Consider the following 27,595-nt stretch of genomic DNA (forward strand, 5'->3'; position numbering starts at 1 on the left):
TTCTGGTGTGTCTGTGTTAGCTTTTGGCCACCTCAGGGGTGCAGTTCTGCAGTAAAGGTCCGTGCCTCAGCTTCAGCTTGCTGAGCCTTAGTTTGCCCTGCAGAGCACTTCAGAGTGCTGACAGGATCCCTAAGCCGGAGCACGTGTCCGGCTGCTCAGGAGCCTTCAGCCCGCACAGCTGAACCTGGGGTTCGAATAAAACCTCCCAAGCAGTCCTGGGTGCCCATCCTCTGCCTTGGAATCCTCCTCCGGGGTCTGCCGTAGGAAGCGTTTCTGCTGGCCCTCAGCTCCCTCTGGTGGGCAGCGCCTCGCTTAAAGCCCCAGCACTGGCACCTGCTCATGCTGCTTTCTGTTCACCCTGCTGCAGGAAACTTGTTCATTTGAAAACTATTAAATCATTGCCTTTTAAAATAAATTGATGCCTAATAGCTTCTGTAGAAAAAATTACACTTAGTCCTTTTTCAGTGAATAGTTGAATTAAAAATAGAAGCGTCGTTTCGTTATAAAAAGGCAAAGCAAAATGGCAGTTCATTAAATAATACCCTTTAAAAATATAAAAGAAATCTAATTTAAGTAAGAATAATATGAGTTCTGCCAGATGAAATAAGTTTATATATGTTGTAATAATCAAAAGTTTAAAACACCAAACTACTGAGGTGCCTGAAATTTATTGATTTGCTTTTTCTTTTTAAATTACAAGTGGATTTTAAGTATCAAATTCACTTTGAAAATAGATTATATGTGTATTATAGGGAACTCTATCATAGGTTGACCATTAAATACTATGGCACCCTCAATCTTTAGTATCTCTATTATGGATTGCTTCAATATCTAACATTTTAATTAATCACCACCACCATAAGAACTTGTTATTAGTCTTGTTACTTAAAAATCAAAAAGTTAGTTCATGCTTCTTATGTTTGCTGTTTCAATTTTTAAAAAAAGTATTTGATTTTTATGATTAGGTATGGAATTGGCAGTTGAGCGAATGTGCCCTCCTAAGAGGGCACAAGGAAGCCATCAAGGACTTTAGACTTCTGGAAAATTCAAAACTTCTCTCCTGGTCATTTGATGGAACCGTTAAGGTGAGCAAAAGGCTGTGAATTGAAAAATCAAACACATTTGGCTGTGTCTTGTAACATTTGGCATTTCCTGCACTTCGTGTGGACACACATTTTACTGAATTGATCGTAAAGTGTAAGCTGACTTCTAAGACAAAATTTTGGATTTTCTATTTTTGGTAAGATCTACACTGTTGTATTTTAGCTATACCAGTGAGTATAACAAGATGTTGGCCACATTAGAACAATCTAGCTGAGTTTTATTGCTTATATATTGTGTGAGATGCCAGTGTTTTAACCTTTTTACTGCAGTAAAAAAGTAACTTGTTTCTTCTGTATATGTGGTAGGTTTGGAATATCACTACTGGAAACCCAGAAAAAGATTTTGCTTGTCATGGAGGTGCTGTTCTTTCTTGTGCTGTTTCACCTGATGGTAGTAAATTTTCATCTACTTCTGCTGACAAAACTGCAAAGGTTGGTTACCTTCTGTACAGAGATAAAAATGACTTATTTGTCCTGAAAAGCAATCTTTATTTTTCATTTTGAGGTAACTGGTGATTATTCAAGTTATCTTGTTGTATTTCTAGTTTTAAATTTCCTATATCCATCATCATGTTTCTAAAGCTGTTGCAGTCATTTGCAATTGATCTTGGATATAAGTTAAGCTGAGTGGCTTCTGTACAAATAAAATGCATGTTTAATGCACAGCTTTGTGCAGAACACTGTTTATTCCTCTGTATCAGTTTGTTGATAGCCTGACATTCTTAATTTTTAAAGTTAAGAAAAATTTCTGAAACTTCCAGTGAAGTTTCTGTTCATAGGTTCAGAAGGCAGGTGCACGAAGTAGTGAACTGGGGCTTCCCCATTATGTTCCTAAAGCATTCCATTAGATTTTTAAAATATAATTTTCAAGTGATTGATGAATCCTATTTCTGTGAACAGCTTTGAACTTTCTTGTAAATGAATAGATTTCATTAAAACTTGTATTCCAAGGAAAGATACACACAGTCAGTTCAGTAATTCATAGCAAGTGCATTCTTGTGTGATTCAGGTAATAAAAGGAAACCAGACTCCACAGTATAAAATATTTACATAAATTCACATACAAATATGGATATGTATAAAAAGTCTTATGCACATTTTAATGCTAATGCCTTTTAGAAAGAAGTCATAATTGGTTTTGAACTTGTCTTTTTTCACTCCTCTGTAATGTTTTCCATTTAGATATGGAGCTTTGAAAGTTCATCTGTTCTTCATGAATTGAAAGACCATGAAGCCTGTGTGCGGTGCTGTACTTTCTCTCCTAATAACAAACTATTGGCCACTGGAGATGACAAAGGAGAAATAAGGGTACTGCTCTAATTGTGATGTTTATTTTATAATTTGGTTGATTGCCAGTTCACAGACAGAAGAGTTCTTATGGTTTGTGTTCTGCATGTGTAATTCCTTGGCATTGTGGTGAACATTTGGGGTGAAAATAGCAGTATGCCACGTGAGGCAGTAGTTTGTAACCATATTGATGGATTCATGTTCCATGAATGCTAAGGAACTGATTCACATGATTTAATAATAATTCTACTGTGAATTGCATGTGTGATTAAATCCTCTATATAAGATACAGTTCCAAGACGAGAATTTTTTTTAAATTATGTTGCCTCTTCAAGTAGAATACATATTTGCAAGGGTTTGGTTTTTTCCTCTAATACAGAAAAATATGTTTCAGGTTTCCTTGTTTGAGTCATTTTGTTTCCTGTTAGGTTTCCTTCTATAAATAATCTTTCCTCTCCTTTAGATTTGGGACGTTTTAACGGGTGCATTACTTCACTTCTGCTCCCCAGTCACTGTAGATGAAGGAGAACCAACACATGGGGGTTGGGTAACAGACCTCTCCTTTTCTCCTGACAGTAAAATGCTTGTGTCATCTGGAGGCTATCTGAAGGTAAGCCTTGAAATAATAAAATATCCTATCATATGTAATTAAATGTCAGTACTCTGACAATTAAGATAAAATGCTTCAGGTTTGTTTATTGAATTACTTAACACAAAGCTTCTTCATTTTTGTGAGAGTCTAGCACTTTTCAATTCTTTTCATATCTGCAAGTCCCCTGAAAAAGTCTTTTAAGAATTCAGATTCATTTTCAAACTCGGTATGTGCCATTTTTATTGACTTCAGGTTTTCATTTGCAATGTCCTTTCCTAATATCTTTAATTTTAAAGATCCTGGTCATTTTTGTCTGTCTTGATATCCACTCAATTTTGACACCAATTGTGTTCTGTATAATGAGTAGAAAAATGCTCTATATCAGCTTTTTTTTTTTTTTTTTCAATTTTGTCATAAGTAGAAATTCAGAAGAAATTGCAAGTGATGATTTTTCTGCAGTTTGTCTTTGAAAGACATTTTGGAGGAAATCAGTGTTTTCATCAGTCTTTCATTGGTTCAGGCATCTACTGGGCATATTTTTTTGGGGGGGAAGGGGAAGAGATGGCCTTTTTTTCAGTCTGTGAACGGGTTCTTCGTAATTTTAAATTTCTCATCAGTTTTTGCATTGGTTTTTTTTTTCCCATGTGGTAGCCAATACCTGTTATTAGAAAGGTGTGTGTTGTGTGTGTGTGTGAAATGACAGGTGGCAAAGCTCTCACCTCAGAGGGATGGAGTTCAGCTGATTGTTGGTCAGTGCCTAGCTGTTAGACATGCCATCAGACTAATTCTTTGAAGACAGTAACCATGTAACAAAGAGTTGAATTTTCTAAGTTGCAAATCTGTACTTTGCACACAACTATAAGGTTACATATTTCATGAGATGGGTAAGCTAAAAGGTAGTAATACCATCTGCTTTTCAGTGTGATCAAAGCTGAAGGTAATCTGTTACGATATTTTTCTGCTGCACTGAAATGCTGCAGGAATAGAGGTAGACTTCTTACTGGCACAATGGAATAGCAGCTTTGTGCTGGATTGTGTTAGGTCCAGTTTTGCATTGGTCTACAGTTTTTTTTGAGAAATGTGAAATTTCAGACTATGGTTGAAAGGTTTCTTTGTTTCTTTGTTATTAGTGCTTACTGCATATTCCAAAAAATAATAATTGTAATCTCACTGAAAAAGAGGTCAGTCCTACTAAAAAAACTGCAAATGGTTTCAAAATTTTACATGATCAATCCTATTGTGTGTCTAGCTAAGTTTTTAAATTCAGCTATAGTTTCATTTATCTGGCAATGTGTTTCATGTATTCATTTGGTTATATGACAACACATAATTTTAAAAAGTTTGGACATATTGCAATTTATTGATTGCATTTTGTGATGGGGTAAGGGGCAGTACCTGAATTTATTGTTTTGTATGTTTTCTTGAAATTTGACAGCTTCACTCTTTTTGAAGTTTCTTTTCATCTGAAAGCCTTATACCTTTAGTAATTAGTCCTAAACTTATTCTGCATAAGCTTGTTTATATTTTTATTTTTAATTCTGCCTCTTTGGTGAAAGCAGTCAACTGGACTAGCCATGCTAAGCCTGTTAATAGATTTTATTCTAAGATTCCTTCACATAACTGAAAATGTGGTGTTATTATTTTTCTTAGTGGTGGAATGTAACTACTGGAGAATCCTTACAAACCTTCTATACAAATGGAACAAACCTCAAGTCAATACATGTGTCCCCTGATTTCAAAGTATATGTGACTGTTGATAATCTTGGTATTCTTTATGTATTACAGAAGTTCTGATTAATGGGCTGAACACTGCAAAGATAACTAGTTTTTTTAAGCTGGGAAGAAAATTCTGCTTTGTCTGACACTCATTAAGCTGTGAATTATATTTAATTGTTGTATTCATGATGTTTTCATGTGTATTTATGTACTTCTATGCATGTTTTTCCAAATGAACTTGCATTTAATCTCGTTTTAATAAGCTTTATTATAATCCTTAAATCTTGATTTTCATCTTAAGTGTGTTGCTTCCAATTTTGTAAGGAAATTATATTAAGATTTGTTCAAATTAGTTGAAATTAATATTAATAGCAGTGAAGAAAGAATAAGAGTATAATACTTTGAAATGATATTTTATGCTAAAGCTGATGGCTAAATGCTCTCTAGCCGTGAACACAACTGTGTAAGAGGCAAAAAACCAACTTTTTCATGTGATGCAAGAATTTTCATTTAGTACAGAATGGAAAGAAGCAGGGGCATTCTTCATTTGAAAAATGAACCCAGCCATGTCGGTGCTTGACGTTCAAACCAAATTGAGCAGATGTTCAGTTTACAGCAGCTGTGCCTCCCACTCGCAGTGAGAACCTTCATGCTTCAAACCTGTGGAGATAAAGTGCATTGTGACATGTCTGAGCTTTTCCTATTAAGGGGAACATCCTGAGTCTTGTTTTCTCAAGGCAAAATCTGAAATTCAGTGTTCTAATTGAAGCGGAAGAGACCTTGCCACATTTCCAGTCAAAGCATGAGTACAGCTAACCAGCTAAAATGAGAATGGAAATGGCTTAGAACTTATGTATTGAAAATTATAAGAAGGTGTGAATTTTAGTTTTTTTTTCTTTTGGAAATAACATTCATTTTATACTATGGAGACACTTTACTGTTGTCAGCTTTGTTTACATGGGATTCAATGCCCAGCTGATCTCTTGCCTGGTAATATGTGATCTTGTGGTTTTTTAATGGTTTTTTTTTTAATTTTTACCATCTATTTGCAGATTCAATATAACTTGTGCTTGACAAATGTTTTGTGAATAATTCGGTAGCAATTTTTTATTTGGTACCTAGTAAGCCTTTTTCTATTCAATTGCCTCTCAACTGCTATGAGCAGCTGCACAAGCATTCATATGATTTTCATAGTTTTGTAGCTGGCAGTAGAACACTGTCTAACTACTTGATTGTAAAAAGTACTGTAGCAAGTATCTCAACTGGTACTGAATAATGAAATTTTTACTTATATTATTTTTTGTGTGCATTTCATAAAATTTAATAGGCATTCTTAGTATTTCCCTGTTTTTGACAATCACCAGTTTTTCCTCTTTTCCAATTTGAAATTCTACTCTTTCTAAGGTGCTGTTAAATACGGGTCAGTATAATCAAAGTACTGCTGGCAGAAATGTAAAGAGAAGAAATTCAATAGAAAGGACCACAATGTTTTGTATTCCAAGTATGTACAGTACTTAATAAAGATGATCCAGGCAATACTGGCCAAAGTTGTAAATGAATTTAATTCCTGAGTGAGTTTTTTTTATACATGGGATGGAGGGGAGTGCTGCATCTCTTATTGTGGTTTTGTTTTCCATCCAAACATAATGCTGCTTTACAAACTGCATTGAAAGTGCTTTGACAGGTGAGCAACAGTATTAAATATGGGTGTGGAGGAAAAAGGAAACAGAGGGAAACCAAAGTCTTGGAACATGCCCTGCAGTGTTCAGGACAGAGTTGCTTCTAATGTCCAGTTTGTAGAGAGCCCATCAGTACTCCCTGAGCAGCTGAAGATCCAAGGAGCAAGAAGCTTCTCTTACCCAGTGTCCCTCTATCCCAGAGTCTGTGCTGTCCTTACTGCTCAAGGACCATGTTGGGCTGAACTTAAGAGACCCAACCAGGTTAAAAGGTACAGGAAAAATGGTTCCCTTGAGGAACCAGGGCAGAAAGTTCTCTTCCCTGGGAACAGTAATGAAATTCTGATGGAAAAAAAAAAAAATGATCACAGTTTAATGCAGAAAGAAAATGGTGCATGAGCAGACTTCATAGACAATTGCAATTTTAGAGTGAGTAGGAAGCAAATAGCACAGAAACTTGAAGAAATGTGAGATAAATACTACATTCCTGGATATTCTGGAAGAATGCCAGCACAGCAGCCTTGTACTTATTGCTGAAACTGAGGAAGCTGTTCTTCACAGAAGGTGATGTTGGGATGGTTGCATTCACGTATGTAAAAGTATGGAGTTGGCTGTAAGTATTTGAAACTGAGATGGAAGAAGAGAAATAGTGATAAAAATATCTGAAGAGCCAAAGAATAGATCTGATTTGCAGGGAAAGTATGAAAAAATCCAAGTGAAAAATTATTAAAATAGGAGGCAGGAAAGCAACTTCATCAATTTAAAATATTTAAGAGGACTGTACTGTTTGCTGTAATAAAACATAGGTCTTGCTGTATCACGAGATTTGTCTGTTCTCTTCAATGATACATACATTGTAAAGGAAACAAAAGAGAATGTGGTTAAAAGAATTTTTATGTAGATTGAACATTAGTACTTCCATTATCTTTTTTAATGTCAGATCAAAATTAAACAGTCTACATTCAAATTTAACTAATGAGCATTGCCAATTTTATCTAGTTCTGTAACTGAAATTATAATATGCTTTTGTGTAAACAATTTCTATACTTCCTATTAACTATGCCTATCAGTTTCTGTAGCAGTTTTGAGTCTCTTTGTCAGTTAGACCTACAGCTCTTTTTTTCTCTTTCCTTGGGAGTCATACCCATGTGTGATACAGCTGCTCAAGAGGATGCTTTGTATTGCCTTAGAGTGTACCATTCCTCCACCTACAGTGTTCTCCTTCCCCCTCTCTTTCCTTACACAGTTGTTTGAAATAGAACTGTGCACTGTGTGCCTGAGGATTTTTCCATATAGATCTCTTATAGTGCTGGAATGTGGGGGTAGAACTGGAACTGGTAACTTGTTGCCAGTAGAGGAATATCCTCCACCCCAAAATTATTTTGCCTCCTTTTGAAAATTGCGCAGTTGAATTCCCTATTACAGAACGCTGTGCAAATCACTGTTTGGAGGGGTTTTTTACAATTTTTAAATTCAGTGAAGTCTCTGTTCAGTGAAGGCCCAGTTCCCCGGGTTGCATCTAGCCACAACAGAGTCTGTGTCCTTGTCACTGCTCTCCTGAGGTGTTTTGCAGAAGCTGATGCCCTTGCAGGTTTCCAGGGAAAGCCAGGCTCAAAGACTCTGACTTGGGTGGTTTCTTCTGCCCTCCTGGAACAGAACATTGCAGGGAGGGCGCTTGTCCTCATCTTCAAGAAGCCAGTAAATGCAGAATAGCAGCAGATCACAGAGAATTCAGGTATGTTTTTGCAATAGCTAGTAGAACATAGCTCCCTTACTGAACTGTTTGGTTGCCTTTCTCCTTTATAGCAAGTACAAACTCCATGGCAATGCCGAGGAGTGGAAAAGTCAGCCATGAGGCTGTATTTCCCTCTGATAGGACACCTGAGCCCTCAGGTGCATTTGTCCACCTTGTGCTTTCCTCTTCCTTGTGTCTACTATGGAGGCACAAATCTGTTTGGGTTCATAGATGGTGATGATGATGCCCAAGAGCTCTGAGGACTTGGGACACCTTATTTCTGTTGTGATTCCAAGAAAAGCAGAAGCCAAATGACCTTTACTCTTTGGAGAGGGAGGGTGCCAGATACTCTGAACACTTCCAGTATGATTTTTTTTTTCTTTTTCTGTGCTCAATTTAATTTTGTTCTTTCAAGCTAGGAATGGGGCACAGTCACTGGCTCTTCCAATATGCAGGAAGATGTTAAGCTGAGACCAGGCTTGTTTGTGGCTGGAGCTCTGCAGTAGATTGACAGTAGATTGACTGTGTTTTTCAGCACTTCCAAAGCTGTTTTGTGGCGTGCTTCTATCCACATCTATGTTGGTGTGAGCTTTTATTTGGGAGGGGGGGACCAGTGGGTTTGGAGCACGGATGCTGGCTTTGCTTGGGTTTTAAGAGGCTTTTCTTTCAGATTAACTTATTACACACCTTTCTTCTAGGAGAGCTTTTTATGAGAAACCTTGCAACTGGATTTAATGGAGGCCTAGGCTGAGACTGTTAGGGTGCATCCTAAAAGAGTATAAAGGAGTAAGGTTTTCAGTCTGCATGTGTCACTGACAGCTTCATCACTTCCTATATCATCTCCCACAGTTACACTCAAGGGATATAGCACAACTGTGTCATAATTGGACTAGAACTATTTAAGCTGCATCTGTGTGTTTGTTCAGGAGGATGAGAAAGCTAAAGTATCTTGTAAGTGTTTCAATAGGCAGTTTCTCTCTTGGGGCCTGACTGTTTACAGAACAAATTAGCTTCCTGTGCTTGTTTCCATTTAACAAACCATATGTTGTACATAGGAGAAGTGCTCTGAGAATGGTTGGATTCATGTCCTTCAGGCTAGAGAGGATTCTTGTTCTGTACTCAAGAGGCATCCTCTGAGTACTACTTAGGATGCCACAATTAGATTCCATGTGTTTATGTGGTATTTTTAATTTCTTACTGTATTAGCTTCCTTTAATTTATTTGTGTGTCTGATTTATTTTTAGCTTTGTTCAGTTTCTCTAATAATGTATGAACTTAGATGAGTTTTGAAAATCATGATGTTTAAAATGACTCAAAATGAGGCAAAGACAGATTTACCCATTCAAACTCTTCAAAAGTAAACATGATGCTTCTTAGGTAAAGCATGTGTTATTTCTAATGCATAAATTCACACGAAGTATGCTTGATATTAAAAATACCTTTTATGTTACTTTTCTAAAGCATTAGACTCTTCTAACTCTTCTCTGTAACTGTATAGAAAATATAATTTCTATAGCACTTTTCTGTAGTACTTTCTAGAACATGATAGCAGTGTTTTCTTTTAGTTCTAAAATTCATATTATTTGCCTGCAATATCCTCTGAACGTAGTAGTAACTGCTTATATTCCTCTTCCTCATTAGAGTCAGTATTTAGGTGGATAAGACTTTGTAGCCTGCTGGTTCAAACTCTTACTTCAGTGTTAAGAAATCTTAGTCTTAATATGTTTTGAGAGCAAGTTTTCCTGTTCTGGAGTAACAATGACAACATTTCTTTTTGTGCTTCCCAGTTATAACCGCTTAAATTCATCCTTTAATTTAATACTATGATCAGTATTGGCTGTTGCTTATAAGCTGCTTGGCAGAAGTAGTGTAGGGAAAAAGGATTAAGAGAAGACTGAAAAATACACTTTCGGTTTAATAGCCCTGAAATAATACCTGAGAGGAATAGCATATTTTTAGTGTGAGACTTGGAAATGCTTAAGGTTTTGTCTTTTTAGTAGAGAATAGATGAATGAACAGACATAGGCATAGACCAGTGGAAATCTGTCTCTAAATACAGATCAAACATTTTGACCTAAAGAATCCAACCTGAAGCCAATAATCATGTCTTTATGGGTGAACACTCAGCATCTACACAATAAGGTAAGATATACTTATGGAAGCTGGTAGCTACTAATTTTTTCAGTGTATTTGCATGATTTCTTAAAAGGTGCTGTGGAGTTTATTTATATTCAGTTCAGGATAGCAATTACATGGTTTATATTTCCAGCTGAGATATTGGAGAAAATGTGTAGTCTTACCAATATGTGACTTAAATTTCAGAACTAGGAAATAGGAGGAGGAACAGTTTAAAAGAGTTTAAACAGAAGAAATGTTGCCTAGATTTTACCTCTATTTGAGTGTATGTTTAACAATAGCATGAAAAAAGGTCACCTGAATGTGTCTGAGTTTTCAAAACATTTAAAGACATGCTTTAATGTCTTGCGGATGTTAAACTCTCAATTTATCCAAGCCAAAGAGTTGTAGCTTTTCCACTTCAAAAATTATAGAGCAGATACTACTTTTTAAAAAATTATTTCCACGGTATCAAGGATTGAGCTATTAAATTGTTATTTTGACTCAGCAGCTGGTTTTCTATAGTCTGAAGCACTGGGTTTGAGGAAGATCTTAAGGGTACACATTAATTCAAAGGAATGGTTGAGGGGCCAAGCTGAACTTGTGGAAGAATTGTTTGTTTTCCACTATGAGATTGTGAATACCTGCCACTTGTATATAAAGTGAATACCTGCTAGAGATAGGTACAATTCAACTGAACTTCATGAGACCTGGAATTTTCTTCATAGCATATCTTGAGAATTGAAATTAGGTTAAAAAGATATGGAACACAGTAGGTGGCAATAAGCTGTAAGTCTACCAATTTCACTGTTTTATCTCCTTTTCCAAGAAACATCTTTCTTCAAAGGGTTAAACTTCTGGTGGCTATAGAAAAAAAACCTCTCTTCCTTGAGTTATGATCTATTTTTCCTCTTAAGCTTCTCCTAGCTGTGAGCTCTTTACACGTTGCAGTTTCTCAAGCTCCTGTACTACTCTTTATATCTCATATTTAGTCCTTAATTACTTACGTCAACCTTCCTTCAAATAAGGGGTTCCACTGCTCTGGGTTCTCATATTGGTAGTGTTAAGGGAAGACTCGTTGCAGTGAAGTTGAACTTCACTATTCTTGTTTTCTTTATCACAAAGTGGTTCTGTGGAATGGAACATTTTCGCAGTTTGTGTTCTGGATTCTGGTTTTTTCAGCATGTAATAGCAAAAAAAAGAGTGATCTTTAACAAGCTGTTACATTTATGTGTTATGCATCATATAGCTGGTTTTTTGCTAAAATACAAATTTAGGAAATTAAGATCATGTTCTTTGAAAATGATAATCCGTCCTATATCTATTTTTATTTTGCATACAAATTACATCTCCTCCTTTTCAAAATTAAACCACAGTGCCTCCAGCTCGTGCAGCTTGCCCCTCCATTTTGCTTCACTTATTTTGCTCTTTGAGTTCTGTGATGGGTTAGAAGTTACTTTAGGATTGTTATGTGTCTGCCTATGTGTTTGTTTTGTTAAGCAGGAACCTATCTGGGAAATGAGAATTTGATCAAAGTGAATACTTTGAGCAGTTAAAACCAAATACAAGAGGTCTTAACTTCACTTTTGTGAGAGAGAATATCTTATAGTTTGGATGTCTACATTGGAATTAATACCCATGACAAGAAGCAAAGGGCTTGGAGCTTCTGTTTAGAATGTGTTTTGTGCAACATTTGAGTTCTAACAAAATGGTTTTTCTATTGAAAATGAGATTTTTTTGTTGTTGCTGTTATTTATAAATTGACTGTTCATAGCTGCTGAGATTCCTTGAAGGGAAAGAAAGGAATGATCATAAACAAAGTCAGAACTTCAAAGTGAGAACAGCCAGTTTAGGTATTGTAACCCAAGGACTTAGTCCAAGGGGAGGACTGCAAAAATTCTTTCCCGCAGGAAGTGAAGACAAGGTTTGAGCAACCACTGTCAGAGATCAGTAGCACAGATAATCCAGCAGCAGTGGCACATTCAAGGTAACTGTAGTGGTGGTGTTTTTGCGGTGACTGGCAGAAGCAGCACTTCTTTTAGCAGTTAAGCACTTTTCACTTACCATTTGAAATGCAAGGTTTTCTCTTGCAGATTCGTGGACTTTGCTTTTTCATTCTCTATGTTGATTTTAGAGGCTTTGTTGAATAGGATGTTCAAATAATTCTGGCATTCCTTAAGGACTGAGTAGAGTTTGAAAACTGGGTACCTTAATCTATCCTTCCCTTTCAGAGTTGTTTTTTTCCCCAACAGATTCTTGTTACACTAAACAAATGAAGCCATATAGCAAACATTTCAGTAATCAGGCCAACATAAAGTACTCATAAATTATCACCAAGCAGCTCTAAATCTGTCATAAACTCTTACTGACTGGCTCACAGGAATGTTTATGTAATTGAGAGGAACTATAGAAAGGAAGTTAAGTCTCCTCTTACAAGTTAAATCAACTACAGTGAGATGAAAAACACCCACACATTTGGCTTTGAATCAGCAGAGACATTCTTGAAAAGCAAACCTTTATTGTGTAAAAAATTACCACTTTTCCAGGTGTCATTGATTGTACTCTGCTTGCATATTCCTTGTATAACAGGGTATTACCTTGATCAGGGAGTTACAGATTTGGAAACATTCCAGCAAATAAATTTTGACATGGTTGGGAGCACAGATGTAATGTAGGATGTGTTAAAGCTGGAAAGCTTTGAAAGAGGTCCAAGAAGTCACAGTTCCACAGATGTGAAAAAAGCCACCACACCACCAAATCCACTGAATGAGATGTTATCTTACATGACGTCCTTTTACAAAAGGTGTAGAAGCTGCAGTGCAACACAGACAAATACATTAAGAGATGATGATTATAATATTTTAGAGTGCAAATTATGAAGTATAAGAGCAACTGATAAGGGTTTTTACACCAAGGAGTGAAATACCAATAAGCAAAGCAAATGAGAGATTAATATTAAACCTATGTTTTAAAAAAAGAAATCTTAGAAAAAGAAGCTTATTCCGTTGATCAAAGTGACACAGTTTTGAAATAGGATGTTGGAAATACAGCATTGGAAATTGATAATCTTAACAGAACAGGTTGCAAAGATGCATTTGTTCAAGCTAAAGAACTTTAAATCAGCAAGTCCAAATGATAAACAGCAGTTTGTCCGCAATAGATAGGATGAAGAGTCCTTTGAACCACACCTGGTAAAATTCATCACACCTTAAAAAAAATGAGGAATTTCCACAAAGTTCTGAATCATGGCATTTCTGGTGTTTTTAAAGAGGTGACCAAGGCAACTACTGACCTGAAGTCAGTCCTGAGGGAAACAGTGGAATGGCAGATTTGAGGTTATATGGAATAGTAGAGTCTACTCTGAGCACCACAGAATTTTTCTAGGCATTACTGACTGCTGTGGTTTTTTGAGAGACTGGTTTTGGCAAATGTTACTGACAGATTTCTAATTGTTTTGTTTATGATTTTTATTTTTGTTCTTAACATATCATTGTCAATACAAGAACTTTGGATTTCTTAAAGTAATTTAATTTATTATCACATCATATTTTGATTCAAAACAATCTTGTAGAATCATATACAACAACAGAATTAGCTCTTAATTCCTACGTCTCTATGCAAAATGGAGTCTAAACAAACATCTCAGGAAAACATTCTGTTTCTGCTTAAATACTGTCAGATGTTCTGTGTGTTTCAAATGTTATGGGTTATTATAAAGCTAAGATCTTTATTTCCTTGCTTTCCATGTCTCACCTAAAAATAGGTACAGACAGGAACATCAGAGACCCTCTGATAATGCTCCTTGACTCAGGTCTGCATAAGTCTGCTCTAGAGGAGGGATTGTAATGAAATACAAGGATTCAGAGGTTTTGTTGGTCATCTGCAGATCAGGAAGAATTTCATTCTTGTGCTGTGTAATTTGATCTTTAAGTCTTTTCACCTTCCTATGAGATTGGCTTTGGGATGTGCAGTATTGAACACAGGTGATCTGTACCTTCAGGTACAATAGATCCTCATAGTTTTGTTTCCTTGCAGACTGCATCTTGCAAGGACTAGACTTCTGGCTGGGAAACAGATACTCCCAAAGTCAGATTGGCAGGAATATTTCCTCCTGTCTTTTTCTTAGTCCATGGAGCAGGCTGTATGTATCAGCAGCTGGAATTACTTAGGTACTTCTCACCAAAGGGCTTTGCTGCCACATCGGGGGCTGGGGATAATGTTGGCACCTTAATAGTCTCTTTTCCCTACTACTACTAACAATCAGTTCAATTTTCCAGGTTCTTGAGGTACTTAGCTTGGTTAACTCTTCAAGTTTTATGTAAGTATAACTGAGTTAAATGTAATGGCTGTGACAGAGAAATGAGGCCACAGTGAATGATCTAATATATTTTTATATTAACTTCCCCTCATGCACAGCATTCCCAGACACTTGTATGTTTCAGTAGATTCACTCAATTCCTATGCAGAATTGTTAATTTAATCCACAAGTGATACTTTTATAGACTTACATACTGTCTGGAAGGTAAATTAAAGAAAAAATATTAGTCTTTGCAACATAAACTCAAGAAAGAAGTAGTGCTAGCCTCAGCTATATACATTAGGATATTTTTGCTTAGGACATGCCCAAGCCTGACATTCTCCAGCCTAGCAATTATCATTATCCAATAATCACAAGTGCAAGAATGGACACTGCACTGCATCTAATGCATTTTTTAAATTAGCGTGGTCTATTTCTTTTTTTCCTCATGGTGTCACTATAGGATAAAGTTAATGCTCATTGGGTATTCTCTATATTGGAGCATATCTCCATTTCCTTTGTCTCACTGGCTTTCTGATTTCCCGTTATGTGTTTAGAAAATATGATAACAAATATACTGCCTTCAAATTTGAACACATTCTCTCAAGCATTGGCCTATCCTTAACACTGAGCACAAATTTTTATTTTTCTTTTCCTTTTTTTCCCCCTAAGGATTTAATATTAGTATGACTTTAGCTTTATATAGTGTGGAGAATTTGAGCAGTTCTAATGATTTGAAGTAGGAAATGTCATGTTTAAAAAGATGAAAAGGCATGTGTCTTACAATCAAGTGAGCTTATGAAGTTACATCTGTGATAGACTTCTTCATCACACATAGAAACTGTATGAATCACAGAATGGGTAATGTTGGTAGGGACCACAGTGGGTCCAACCTCCCTGCTCAAGCAGTGTCATCCTAGAGCACATGACACAGGCCTGCATCCGGGCAGTTCTTGAATATTGCCAGTAAGCTTCATCTTTCCTTATTGTTGGTGTAAAGTGTTTTGAATACAGCTTTTATGATTGATAGAAAAAGCAGTTTTTCTATCTAAGCTCAGAGTGGCAGGAGAAGACAGGAGAGAGACAGAAGAGAGAGAATTTGGTTTCATTTACATACTGATAGCATTTTTGTTTGCCTAGTTGTTACCACTTCACCCAGACCCACATTCTTAAATATATCTAGGTACCTGACTTCCACAGAAGGAAGAAAGATGTGGCACTATATAAAGGTTAAGAAGGACTGAAGAGAAATTTGCTTGTGGTCTTTACAAGAGCAGGAGCCAGCTGGAGATGTGATTCCCCGTTCATGCATTTGGAGCACAGCCTTCCTGAAAGGCAAGGACCATAGGCCATGTCTCTGCTTTCCCTCTTCTGCCTCTTCAGCAGGACAGTGGTGTTTGGGCTGGTTGCATTCAGGCTTTTAATGAGGATAAGTGTGACTGTCTAATCAGTAGGACTGAAATCATCCACCAGTTCCACAAAATCTACATCCAGTGTGAACTCTGGCCACAAGTGAGACTTGTGGTCAGCCTCTGTCTAGCTCAGGTCATCAGGTGTGAAAGTTAACAAGAACCAGCATATGGTTAACCAGAATCAGTGTGGCCTTGATAGCAGTAGAGTCAGGTTGCTGGTTTAGCAAAGAAGTTGGTTCACCTAAAGAAGCTGAAGAGCACTGAACAATTGCAGAGCTTTTCAGTAGAAGCTTGAGCATTATCCCCCTATGCTTTCCAGTAGGCTGAAAATCCTGCCAGGATTTCCAGCCAGTTAAGAGCCTTTTTTTCTCTCCCACTCTCTTCGGATGGTCTTTTAACATGAGATAACAAATATCCCTTTTCTTAGATAAGTGCCCACAACTAAATATTGTCTCTAATCCCTGTGCCATGTCTCTCACTTACATGCTTGTCACTGCCACACAGTTCCTTCAGAGTCAATTGTTCTTTGGGCTGGTACTTTGGAGATAGTTGAAGTTACTATTTCTAGACTGTTGTCTTGATGACATCTTAGACATCATCTTCCAGTTAAGTGTGAAGCAGGCCAGCTGAACAGCACACATTGAAAGAAATCTAGGGCAAAATTAGAGTCCTGCATGTGGCACAAACTGCCTGTTTTAACCTAGAATGGGAGATAAACTATTTCACAGTTGTCTGTGCATTAGTTGTCTAGCATGCTGCTTCTTTTCCAAATCTTCTTCACAACCTGATGATTCCCTTGCCAATGGTTACCATTTTATGGCCATGGCAGTTTTTGATGCTGAGATGTTGACTTTAAACTGCAATGCATGTGCACCTTGTGGTTCTGCAGGTGAAGCAGCCTCTCACAAACTTCCTGGCAGAATACCAGAACCGGAGATGCTGTCTTCCTGCCAGCAGTGGCTCTTCTGGCTCTTAATAAACACCAGGCCAGTTTGGAGGAGTCACTGCATCCAGTCTCAAATGCAACATCAACATCTGCTTTAGGAAACCCTCTAACTCCACAAACACAGAAGTTCCCTGTTGTTTGTCAGGACAAATTTTAAGCCTTCTTCCAGCAGCAGCTCTTTTACTGTGCATATGTGGTGGTGCATCCCCCCCCTCACACTGGCCCACACTATGATTTCAGAAATGCTTGTTAGGCCTTGGCCTTGATGAATGACAGCTCAGCTAAGCTCCTTGAGCTTATCAGAAACACTGTGTGCTCCCAGGAACTTATTTTGGCTAATGAGCTCCTGCTTTTTAGCGAACAGTCTTGGGAACCTATTTTTCTTGCCTGCATAAGAATGCAAGTGTAACACCACTTTTATGATTGAACTTTTACAGAAAGTTACTGACCTGAATTGTGGCCAAGATGGAAAATTGCTGTGACAAAAGAAAACTCTCTTGCAACCCTATAAACAGTGGTTCTAAGTAAGACCCTCTGAGCTCTCCTGGACCACAGAGGGCTGCAGCCAGCAATTCCCTCTGAGCACGACACTCCTCGGAGCAAGCAAATTCTCAAGTGCACTCTATTTGTAGGACCACTGCCAAAAGCCAACAATGGAGCCTGGCCTGTTACCCCCACTCCCCAAGGCTCAACTCTTCACCCTTCGAAATGATGCAAAGGCATCCAGTATGAGTACTTCACTGAACCCGAGGGGAATTTTTCAGAGGTATGTGTCCATACTCCTTTAGAGTGTGTCTGCCAAGTGTGAATATACTACAGCAAATTGTTATGGTTTAAAACCAAACAGCTGCTTCTCTTCTCCCCAGTCCCCTCCAGTGAGAAAGGGACAAAAAGGCAGATATTATGGGTTGAGATAGCAATTTACTAGAGAAAAAGCAATGAGATAAGGAAAACAAACAGAAACAGCAAACAGTACTTGTAACAACAGTGCATAAAAGAGGTGATTTACATACAAAAAGGTGCTCACCACCCCCCTCCAGCTCTGTATGGCCACCAAGATGAAGACAAAATGGTGGATGTTACTGCAGCCCAGCAGCTACACGGCTCTTCCCAAGACAAAGGACAACATGGCGAACACTCCCACAGCTGGTGTCCTCCTTCCCCAAGCCCAAGACAACGAGAAACAATGATGGACAAACCCTCCAAGCCAGATGGTCTGCATGGCACTGGCCACTTTGCTTGCACTGGCTGCCCTACTCCACATCCGCACCATCCCAAGGTCGCTGTTTTGCTCCGGAAAAAAGAAACAAAATGGCACCATTTCCACTGCACGCTCACCTTTTCTTCCACCTGGAACTAGGTCCCCCCACAATGACCTGGGTGGTTTAGAAGAGCGACCCAGCCACACCCACACGCCTCTAGGCCCTGGCCCTCTCAACAACGGTGAGAGAATTAACGCTGTCCTACACATGTGCTATGGGTGTTGGTCTCTGTAATTCTTAAGTAGATTAAATATGTACGCAAGTTATGCCTCTGAGTTACTGTCCTGCTCATTGTACATTCTAAACAATCTTGTTTAAATTAGGCTGTCAATGAAGTGCTGTTACGTTTAAGAGCTGTTAAAAACTTTAGGCCTAAACCATTGGTCAAATCTGGAGCTAAGCTTGGTAAGAGGGTCTACTCTGAACTTTGTGACTCGGTAGGAGGGTCCCCCTCATTCCTTTCCATCCTTACACTTTTCCATCCTTGACTTTTTCCCATCTCCAATCTCCACATAGTGTTAGATTGATTTTAGTTTGATAGATTTTAGATTTTAGTCTATTTCTGTGTGCTTCAATGACATAGTTCAGCAGTAAAGTGAACCTTGCCAATGTACTTTATCACACTTTCACTTTATTAAACCTGCTTTAGCTGATATCTTTGCCAGTGATTCTTTGAGCAACCTAAAACACCTATTCACAACAGCATATTAGAGACCTCACTTACTCATATAATTCTCAAAATCCTTTGTCACCCACACCTCATTTAGATTTCAATTTCCTTACCTTCTCATGTCAAATGCAATCTACTTCTGTATCGCCTCTCTGCCTGTTCTCCACCTTCCCACTTTAAGGCAGTCGTTGGAATTAATTCTTGGCTTTACAGCATCCAAATGTTCCAGCTTCTTCATCTGCCCTCCTTGAATGCCTCTGCTTCCCTCTTACCCTAGATGTCAAGAATAGCAATTTTCCTGACTTTCTGATCTTACAGAGATCTCTGGCTTTTTCCCTACCTTCACTCTTAAGACTGACCATTATCCCCTTACTGCCTATGCACTTCCAGCGTACCAGGACCTTAAATGAAAAGTCACCTCAACCAAAGAAGACAAAAGATCAAGTGGTAACTCCTTTGGATTAGTGCAAGTTTGTAGAAGTCCCTTTGGATCTGAAGAAAGGACTGCTGAACCACTGTCCCATGCTAGAGGAGACCCCGTGGACTTCTCTCCAACTGGCTTACACTAGTATTGGTTAGTAGTGATGGATACGTTTCCTTCTAAAATCCCAGGTTTCTTCAAATACATAAGTCCCTTATGTGTGTTAAATCTTTCTTTCCTTCCAGTTCAAATTTATGTCTGCTGTGGGGGCTTCAGTTGTTCACTGCCTGTGTCCCAAAACCTTCACACTCAATTCTCTGCCCTACCAGTCTTTCATCTGTCTCATCTTTCATCACTCCTGCTAGTTATCTTCAGTCTCTCTTGCCCCAATTATCTCTCCCAAATGAGTTCAGCTGCTTACTGTGCCACCTTACCTGCTTGACATCCCTTTGATGAACCTAGATCAAATTCTTCCTGCAAGGTGCCAGTTCTTCCTGTTGTTTCACACCTTTCCTTTACATCTGCTTAGTTTTGCTGCAGCTCCTGTCTCATCCTTTACTTTTAGGGGTCACTCAGCTGCATAAGAGGTGCCCCAGTTTTATATCCTGAAAACCTGGCTCATTTGTACTTTACGTGCCTGAAGTGAATGTGTTTTAACGTAACTCCTGCACAAGTCTTTACAGGGTGTGATTAAATATGGGAAGTCAGCAGTTGAGTAGAGCATGGAAGAAGCAGTTAATTAAGGACTTTAAAGTGTGAGGTTTTTACCATCTGTAAACCAAATCTGTATTGCAAACCAAAACTCCCTCCACAGCAGTTCCTAGGTTTCCTCGGTGCAAGATCCAAAGCCCAGTGAAATTAATGAAATGCGAGGGGGGATCTTCCACTGATTTCAGTATCCTTTGCATCAGGCCCCTGATTCCCCTTAGCAATGATAAAATGATACACAAAGCTGGGACTGTACAACTTCCTTTTATTTTGTGTGCTTTTATAGGATATAAATAAATGACAAAATTACAAAATTTATAACTGGAAGCCCAAGCATATTTACATAAGTATTTGTTGCAGTGAGGCTACTATTTACTGTTCTCCTATACAATTTTCCTTTTGGTACCATATTTTTAGTGTTATTTTTTTTTACTGTCAGTTGACTAAGTACATATCAACAGTGAATAAGCAAAAATATGTACAAGGAACTATTTTGTTCAAGTAAATTGAATACTGTATTAAAAGGATGTCATCACTCAGCGCTATGATTAGGTTTAACTAAACCATATACAATTATCAGTTTCAAACCAAGTTCAATTATCCATTTTTTGGAATATACCAACTGATGATTCTAACTGAAAAACCTCAGCTGGATATGAAATAATAATTAAAAAAAACATTAAGACAACCACACAATTTATCAATATCTCTATAATGAACTTCAAAATGATTCACAATTTGACTGGATAGAACAATATACATTAAAATGTCATTTTTCTCCTATAATGATATTTTTACTGTTATAATTTCAGTTCTACATAAATATACATCATGGTATTATACAAATACTCCACAGACATTAAAAAAATTAAAACACTTTAAAGAAAAAGTAAGTAAATCTTATTTAACCAAATATTAAGCAAATGCTTAATTATTTTGTTTCATGAAAACAATTTTATTACTTCGGAATTTTTTTCTTTTTCTTGCTGTTTTTATTTAGAAAATGTTTTGCAGTAGAATTTTATCAACACTGTTCCAAACAAGCTTTCTGTGACAGAAATCTTGATAGCAAAATCCATGGTTTTGACTTTTTTTAGAACCACTGAGATTATTTTTTTAAAAATAGTAGAATTCATGGCTATAGCAATGTTGAACTGCATAAACTATATGTAGGTGTAGTAGAATGACCATTCCACTTTCATTCCAGACTTATCACACAGAACATCCAGTGCACTGATGCTACAACTCTTACAATTTTCATAATGCTGCAATATCAGTCATTTACTTAACTTTAAAATAAACAGTATTTCTCATCTTTAATCTGGCTTCCTTCCATAAATATTCATATGTTTTCCTATAGTACTTCTCTTCCATAAAAATATCTAATAAATGTTTTCTGTGCATTATTAATACCTTTTTCTAACCATTCATAAAACTCTGATCCTTTGCTACAATGCAAGAGGTTCTTATTTCTGTAGAGGATCAAAGGACATCAATGATTACATACAAAATCAGCGCACACAGAAATCAGGGTGCCTAATTTCTTGTCACTTTAATGAGTTCTTTATTCAACACAGTAATTATTAATGAATTCAGTGGTTTCACAAATAATCTATTTATTAATTCTGGTTCTATTTCAATTAAAAACTGCCAAGATTTAAATAAAAAACCCAATCAAATACTCTACTCAGAGGCAGCATTAGTGTTAGTTTAGAGACCTTTTGTTTTTTTTTCTTTAAAAAGTAGAATTCTAAAATAAGAAATCAAAGAAAGCACTGTGGCAGAGTCACAAGGGAGAACTGCATGAAAAATAAGGTTTCTCACTCCTCTTGTGGACTGTAATTTTAAAAGTCTTCATATAATGTCATTCTTCTGTCAGTGCTGCAGGAAGAAGAACATCACCAGAAATGACTGTCAGCCTTTTTTGTTACAAGGCCACTCATACAGTGCAGTCTTCCTCTCTGCTGGATTGAAACGTTGCCATAAAGGAAAGGCTGTGCTGTGACTGCTTGGCGTGCAAGGCACAACAAGGAACAGGGGGACAGTTTTGTATCAGAAAATTGTAGTTTCATACTTGGTATTAATGCCTCTTTTGGCCTCTTGTCCAGGTTCAACAATCCAGGGTAGATTCGCAAGAGTCTTTTGTTCGGATGGATCTATCTGCTTTAAGACAAATGCAAACATACAGACGGGTTACCATCTCCGTGCACGGCAGCTTGAGCAGAGGGGTTTTCTTTAAACTAACAGGGCAAATCCTGAATTGACAAAGTCGTACAGCAGCAAGTATGGTGGTGTCTACACTCCCATGTACTCATGGCTGCCTTCTTCTTCCTGTTGAGATCAGAGCTGTGTTTACCCCCAAGCTATAGGGTATCATAGTTCATTAAAGCCACACTTCATCCTGAGAAGTCTGTTCGCTAATGAGACAGACGATGGCATCAGGAAATGTTTCTACTTAAAATTTTATGGAGGAAGATTCTGTGGCAATGGATGACAAAGTGTACAGTCATACATTCCCCCCCGCCCCCCTTACTCTCACCCAATAATTAAGTGTCATAGAGTACAGTTCTCACTTTATAGTCAGTGAATATGATACAATGTGCAGTCATTTTTCTCCTTTCCCTCCCAAATCACCCTGTGCCTGTGTTCTCACTTAATTTATGATAGTTTTCATAATTTTTTAAAAGGTCTACTGTAAAAGAATATTTCTCTGTCATCTCTGCACTTTAGGAGGGCACTTTAAAGACAATCAATACATATGCTTCAATGAGCTTTGTTTCTTAGGAGTCTGTGATCAATACTGAAAAGGTATATTGAATCCCAGATTAAAAAAAAAAAAAAAGGAGAAAAAACAGGGTAAGAAAAGAAAAGAAGTTGCTTGGTCTGACAGGATAATTGTAAATTGATGTGGATTTGTAATTTAATTAGGATACATATGCCGTGATCGTATACCAAACAAGTTGGGTGATAGGAGATTAGGAAAGTCTGTGAAACTGCAGAGTTTGAGAGGTATGCATTGATTAAATGGAATTAATTAAAGCTGTGTAATTACTGTAAGATACATATACACGAGACTAACCAAGCAACATCTTAAACTGCAGGAATCTGAAATAAGCAGTTGCTTGAAATGGCTGCCAGTGCTGTGGTGACACAACCCTGCCAGCTGATGAGCAAAGGTGGCAACATGGAGCATTTCTGACTCAAGAGGTATTTTTATTTTACAGCTTCTAGTATATAAACTCTTAACTGTATAGCTGAATTTTGGATTTTTTTGCATGCATAACTACCTTCTACTTACCACTGACTTCCGAATACTAACACGTGGTTTGGGAATAGGTTTAGAGGGTTTGTTTTCAAAGCTTTCAGGGAGGGTTGAAGAATGGCCCCCTTTTCGTGCTTGTAGTGCAAGCTGATAGGCCACCTCAAATGCTTGTCCTAGTGTAAGAATGATTTCGTAAGCTAAATTCTGGAACAAAACAGAAACAGTTAAAATTGAGGTGAGGTTGAATTATTGTCAGATACATGAAGTGGGGTAGTGATTTGTAATGTAAATAATTAAAATCACGCTGGTAATACGCTCCTCCGTCTTGGTAATGTTTGTATCTGTCATTTGATTTCTCATTGATTAAAAACAATCTAAATGTAATTTATTGTATTGAAAGTAATTACTTCTAAACCCCTTGAAAACGTCTCACTAAACATGAAAACATGAGTGGGTGATTGTGTGCCATCTCTTTTTAGAACAAGTACATTAACCTTCCCACCTTCCCAACTCATCCTGTATCTGCTGTTCTCAGGATCCAGCCCTTCTTGCACTGTTGCTGTGTGATATTTGGCCTCTCTTTATTTCAGAACTCCTGAAAGTTCTGTCATCCTCCAGAGCTGGCAGCCTGATGTGCTGCTTCCCCAGGCACATGCCTTGGGATGCTCTGTGCTCTCACCAAGCAGCACAGGAAGAGGCTGCAGCATGGGTGTGATGCTTCCAAAAGGACAGAAGGCCAGTGCTGGAAGTGTGTGCTCTGATTTACAGATGCAGTGCAGCTGGGTATGTGTGCAGGTCAGTGCGCTGCTTCAGGTGTGTGCTGCAAGTCCTAGGGAAACCTCCTCATGGGTTTGTTTTCTAGAAGTAAAACTGAGCTCAAATGCTGGGGTAACAACGCTCTTGTAAGCAAGGGGAAGGGAGGTTAGTGGGCATAACCAAAAAAGTCAGGCTATTATGCCTAAAACCAGTCCTCTGTTTATGGGGAAAAAAACTTGTTGAAAGATTTATAAAGCATGAGTGAGGTATCAGAGGGGCTGCTATAAATACCTTTTTCATATTTATATGTACAGTTTTACATCAATGAAAAAGCAGCTGTGAGTTTCAAATTTGACCTTAATCTAAATGGCAAGTGAATTCCTATGGTAATTTTTCTTCAGGTTTGTGGGTTTGTTTTTGTATATTTCTTTTCGGGCTCCTACTGGAGCCTATTTTTAGGCTCCTACTAGAGCCTATTTCTGGGCTACTAACTCTGCAATAATGTTTGGAACCCCTGCAGAGCAAAGGCAAGCCTGTTGGCTTGCCTCCATATGATGTCCTACAGTCCCCTTAGAGTAATTCATAAATCTTTGATGTGATTCAGACATTACCCTCTCCTTCCTCAACCTCCACAGCCTATAGTTGGAAGCAATTCTGCATTGCTTTGAACCTAGGTAACCCCTTCAAATTCTCATGTTTCTGATACTTTTTCAAATGGGATATGCCTTTACTAGTCAAGTCTAACTGTTAAGCTTGCAGTAAGTGAGAAAGCAATGCATGCACTTGGAAGAACACTATTTGCCACCCTTCAATCATTAAAACAAAGTTAAATGGAAAAGCATTTGATTTCATGCCCTACACTTAAATTTCCCTGAAGAATTTCCATTCCTCTTTTATCACTCATATATACTGTGATAATATAGGCTAAATTCAGCATATTTAGCTCATTAGAAGAGCTTCTTATAAAGGTGCTAGCTCTGTCCTGTGTTAGGCCAGACAGAAAACAATTATACTCCTGCACTGGGACATGCTCTCTGATGACTACAGTCACAACAGCAAGCCAGCCAAAGTTTCATAGCTTCCTAAATAAGAATGTCTGCCTGATTTGATAGCTGTAGTCTCCAAATTATCTCCCCTTTAACTTCAAGGGAAACTGGCCAGGACTGAAAAACACTGAGGATGCAGTTTGCCAGTGGAATAATAAAAGCAAAGCTAAAGAGGCTGTTATAAAGTGCTCTGCCTTTTAGCAGAATTCTGGCTATGGAATTAAGAGCAACAGAGTATAGTCGTTAAAAATGTCGAGAATAATATAATTTGAAATGGAGTGTGCTTTTCAGTGGGATAAGAATATTATTCTAAAGAGAGATGTCTTTAGAATCAGCTGTCACGACAGTAAGAGAGCACACTATATCATGATGAGATTGTCTGCAGTGGATATTATTATTACTAAGGAACACATCAGCAGGACAAGGTGTAGGAATGGCTTGTTGGAGAATATGCAGGCTACAATACTAGTAGGAGTGAGAAAATACACCATCCAGTGTGGCATACAAAAAGATCACTGAGACTGGCCTGAAAATTTGGGAGATAAGAGTGGAGACAGACTGAAAGTTTGCCATACTGAGCCACAATTTTAGTTTAAGTCCTGCATCTTGTATGAAGCCACTATAATCTCTTTTCCTTTGTTGTCTGTAAAATGAAAAAAACAGGCCTGCCTGGGACCTGAAAACCGTAAGAAACATGTAACTGTTTCTCTGATTAATAAATATTTGAAATATAGCAAATAAAACAGAATATTCACTGTTCTGTTCAATATTTGAAAAGCAAACTGAACCATAGCTTGTACATAAATTCATACATTGTGTACTGTGGTAGAACCTTGACAAAGGGAAGTCTGAAAATGGAGGCAAGAAGGGCTTTAGAACTGTACCTTGTGAAATTTTAAAAAATTATCTGAAAAAACCCCATAAGTAAATAAGGTTGGTTTGAAGAATTTCCCACCTGTAGTACTGGGAGAGGATTATAAGGACCAGAGTTGGTACAGATTCATGCAGGGGCTATACTGGAGAGGTAGGAGCAGGACTCCCTTGAGGAGAGGGGTGGAAAACCAAACCAAAATCCATAGTGGAATTCTTCTGATGGAGTGAGGAGACTATTTACACCTTTTACATGTGGCACAAAAGGAAGGATACAGGTGTCCCTGCCTGACAGATGCCTAGCACGGAAGCTGTAGAGCCCCTGGCTGCTGTAGGAGAGTCTGATTCTCCCAGCACCCCATCAAGCTCCTTAGAGAGGAGGGCCTGCAGTGCTTCCCAGCTGCTGCAGTCCTGCTCCTTGCTTGGTATGGCACAGAAGGAAAGTGAGTAAGCCAACGCCCTTAAGCAACAATTTCTGGGAGGTGAGGAATGAGGTCAGCTGCCTTGTTTGCCAGGCAATGCTACAATTCAGAGCCCCAGTGAAGTCTGAGTCAGGATTCTTCAGCTTTAACTCAGCCAACCTGTTAAAATGGCTAATTGTTTCCTTAAATTTTAACTGACGTTTTTGTTGTGTGTTCATAGGTGCATTGGGCAATGATGGATATTACTTTGGATATGTCCAATACCTGAACCAGAAATTGATATAGGATCTGTGTTGATGGTTTGTTTCTCCAAAGGGAGTCCTTCACTTGTAGATAAAAGGCTGCTCAGTAAATGAATGAAAGTGAAGTGGATTTCAAATATTGAGCAATAAATCCTATTCTTCCCTCAAACCTCTTCCCCTTCACTATTCTGTAATAAAGTCTGATGGTTTTGCAATTTTGATTATAGAATTTTAACTCTGAGTACTCAAGTTAAATGTACAGTTACTCCTAAATAGTATCAGTAATGCTTGTGGTTGCATGTCACTAAAATAATACTAAAATACTTCCCTATCTACAAATAAATTATTCTTGCCCACATTTCCTGAGAAACTGAAGGACCCAAGACAGTGATTTTTTTTTTCATAACATATGCAATATATCGCATTACAAAAATATATATGGTTTAAAACACCTTCCACCTTATTGAGGATTTCTACCATTTTAAACTTCAGGTTTTTTTAAATGACTGTACTTCTACCCATTGGCAAATGGGTAGAATTATTTTTATTAGCAAATGGGAAGATCAAGTTAACATGAACGTTAGCCTTTAAACAGAAAATTTAGTTCACAGTATGCTTGCATTCTGAATATCTTGCTGGTTTTTATAGAGCTTGTACTTGAATCAAAAATGCTAGTTCCTGAGAAATAAAACAACACAAAAAGAGGGTATCTGAGTAGGTAACACCCCACTGAGGATTAGGTTGTAGGAGAAAACCAAGTAAAGACAGTTAGACATTAAAGTTTCCGTATTGCTTAAAATAGCCATTTAAAGTGCTTGGGATATTAAATGCTCCTCTTAAGGTACAGGAAGTGGGCAAAATGTAATTATTCCTGGATTACTTTTCTTCCCTTGCCAAGAAAGGAGATGAATTTCATCTGCAATACCTGAGTCTATGTTTCTGCTTGATTACTAAACCTATAAATGAAACTGCAGTACTCCAAAACCATTAAGAAGAATTTAAATGGACCAGGAGAAGTAATAACCTCACTCACTCAGTCTAATTTCAGTTGTTCACA

At 37.8% G+C, this 27,595-nt stretch overlaps 2 protein-coding genes across 18 annotated transcripts in view; one reads left to right on the plus strand and one right to left on the minus strand.

Moving 5' to 3' along the window:
• APAF1 (apoptotic peptidase activating factor 1) overlaps window positions 1–26,753 on the plus strand; it is a 51,356-nt gene extending 24,603 nt beyond the window's left edge. For 4 of the 10 annotated variants that reach the window (XM_039571473.1, XM_010410780.4, XM_010410782.4 and 1 more), the window contains exons 23-27: window positions 966–1,085; window positions 1,410–1,535; window positions 2,286–2,411; window positions 2,854–3,000; window positions 4,633–6,262. In XM_039571473.1, the coding sequence (XP_039427407.1) occupies window positions 966–1,085; window positions 1,410–1,535; window positions 2,286–2,411; window positions 2,854–3,000; window positions 4,633–4,776 (663 nt within the window). In that variant the 3' untranslated portion in view covers window positions 4,777–6,262. The other 6 variants (XR_005604550.1, XR_002047932.3, XR_005604549.1 and 3 more) reach the window with 6 other exon arrangements.
• Window positions 20,186–27,595, minus strand: part of ANKS1B (ankyrin repeat and sterile alpha motif domain containing 1B) — a 413,633-nt gene continuing 406,223 nt past the window's right edge. For 4 of the 8 annotated variants that reach the window (XM_010410774.4, XM_010410777.4, XM_010410772.4 and 1 more), the window contains 2 exons: window positions 23,239–23,406; window positions 20,186–22,103 (listed from right to left, as the gene is read on the minus strand). In XM_010410774.4, coding sequence (XP_010409076.1) covers window positions 21,993–22,103; window positions 23,239–23,406 — 279 coding nt within the window. In that variant the 3' untranslated portion in view covers window positions 20,186–21,992. Of the gene's footprint in view, window positions 22,272–23,238; window positions 23,407–27,595 lie in introns of all 8 variants that reach the window. The other 4 variants (XM_039571472.1, XM_039571471.1, XM_010410775.4 and 1 more) reach the window with 2 other exon arrangements.

The sequence above is a fragment of the Corvus cornix genome, chromosome 1A (genome assembly GCF_000738735.6).
Source record: "Corvus cornix cornix isolate S_Up_H32 chromosome 1A, ASM73873v5, whole genome shotgun sequence".
Lineage (NCBI taxonomy): Eukaryota > Metazoa > Chordata > Aves > Passeriformes > Corvidae > Corvus > Corvus cornix.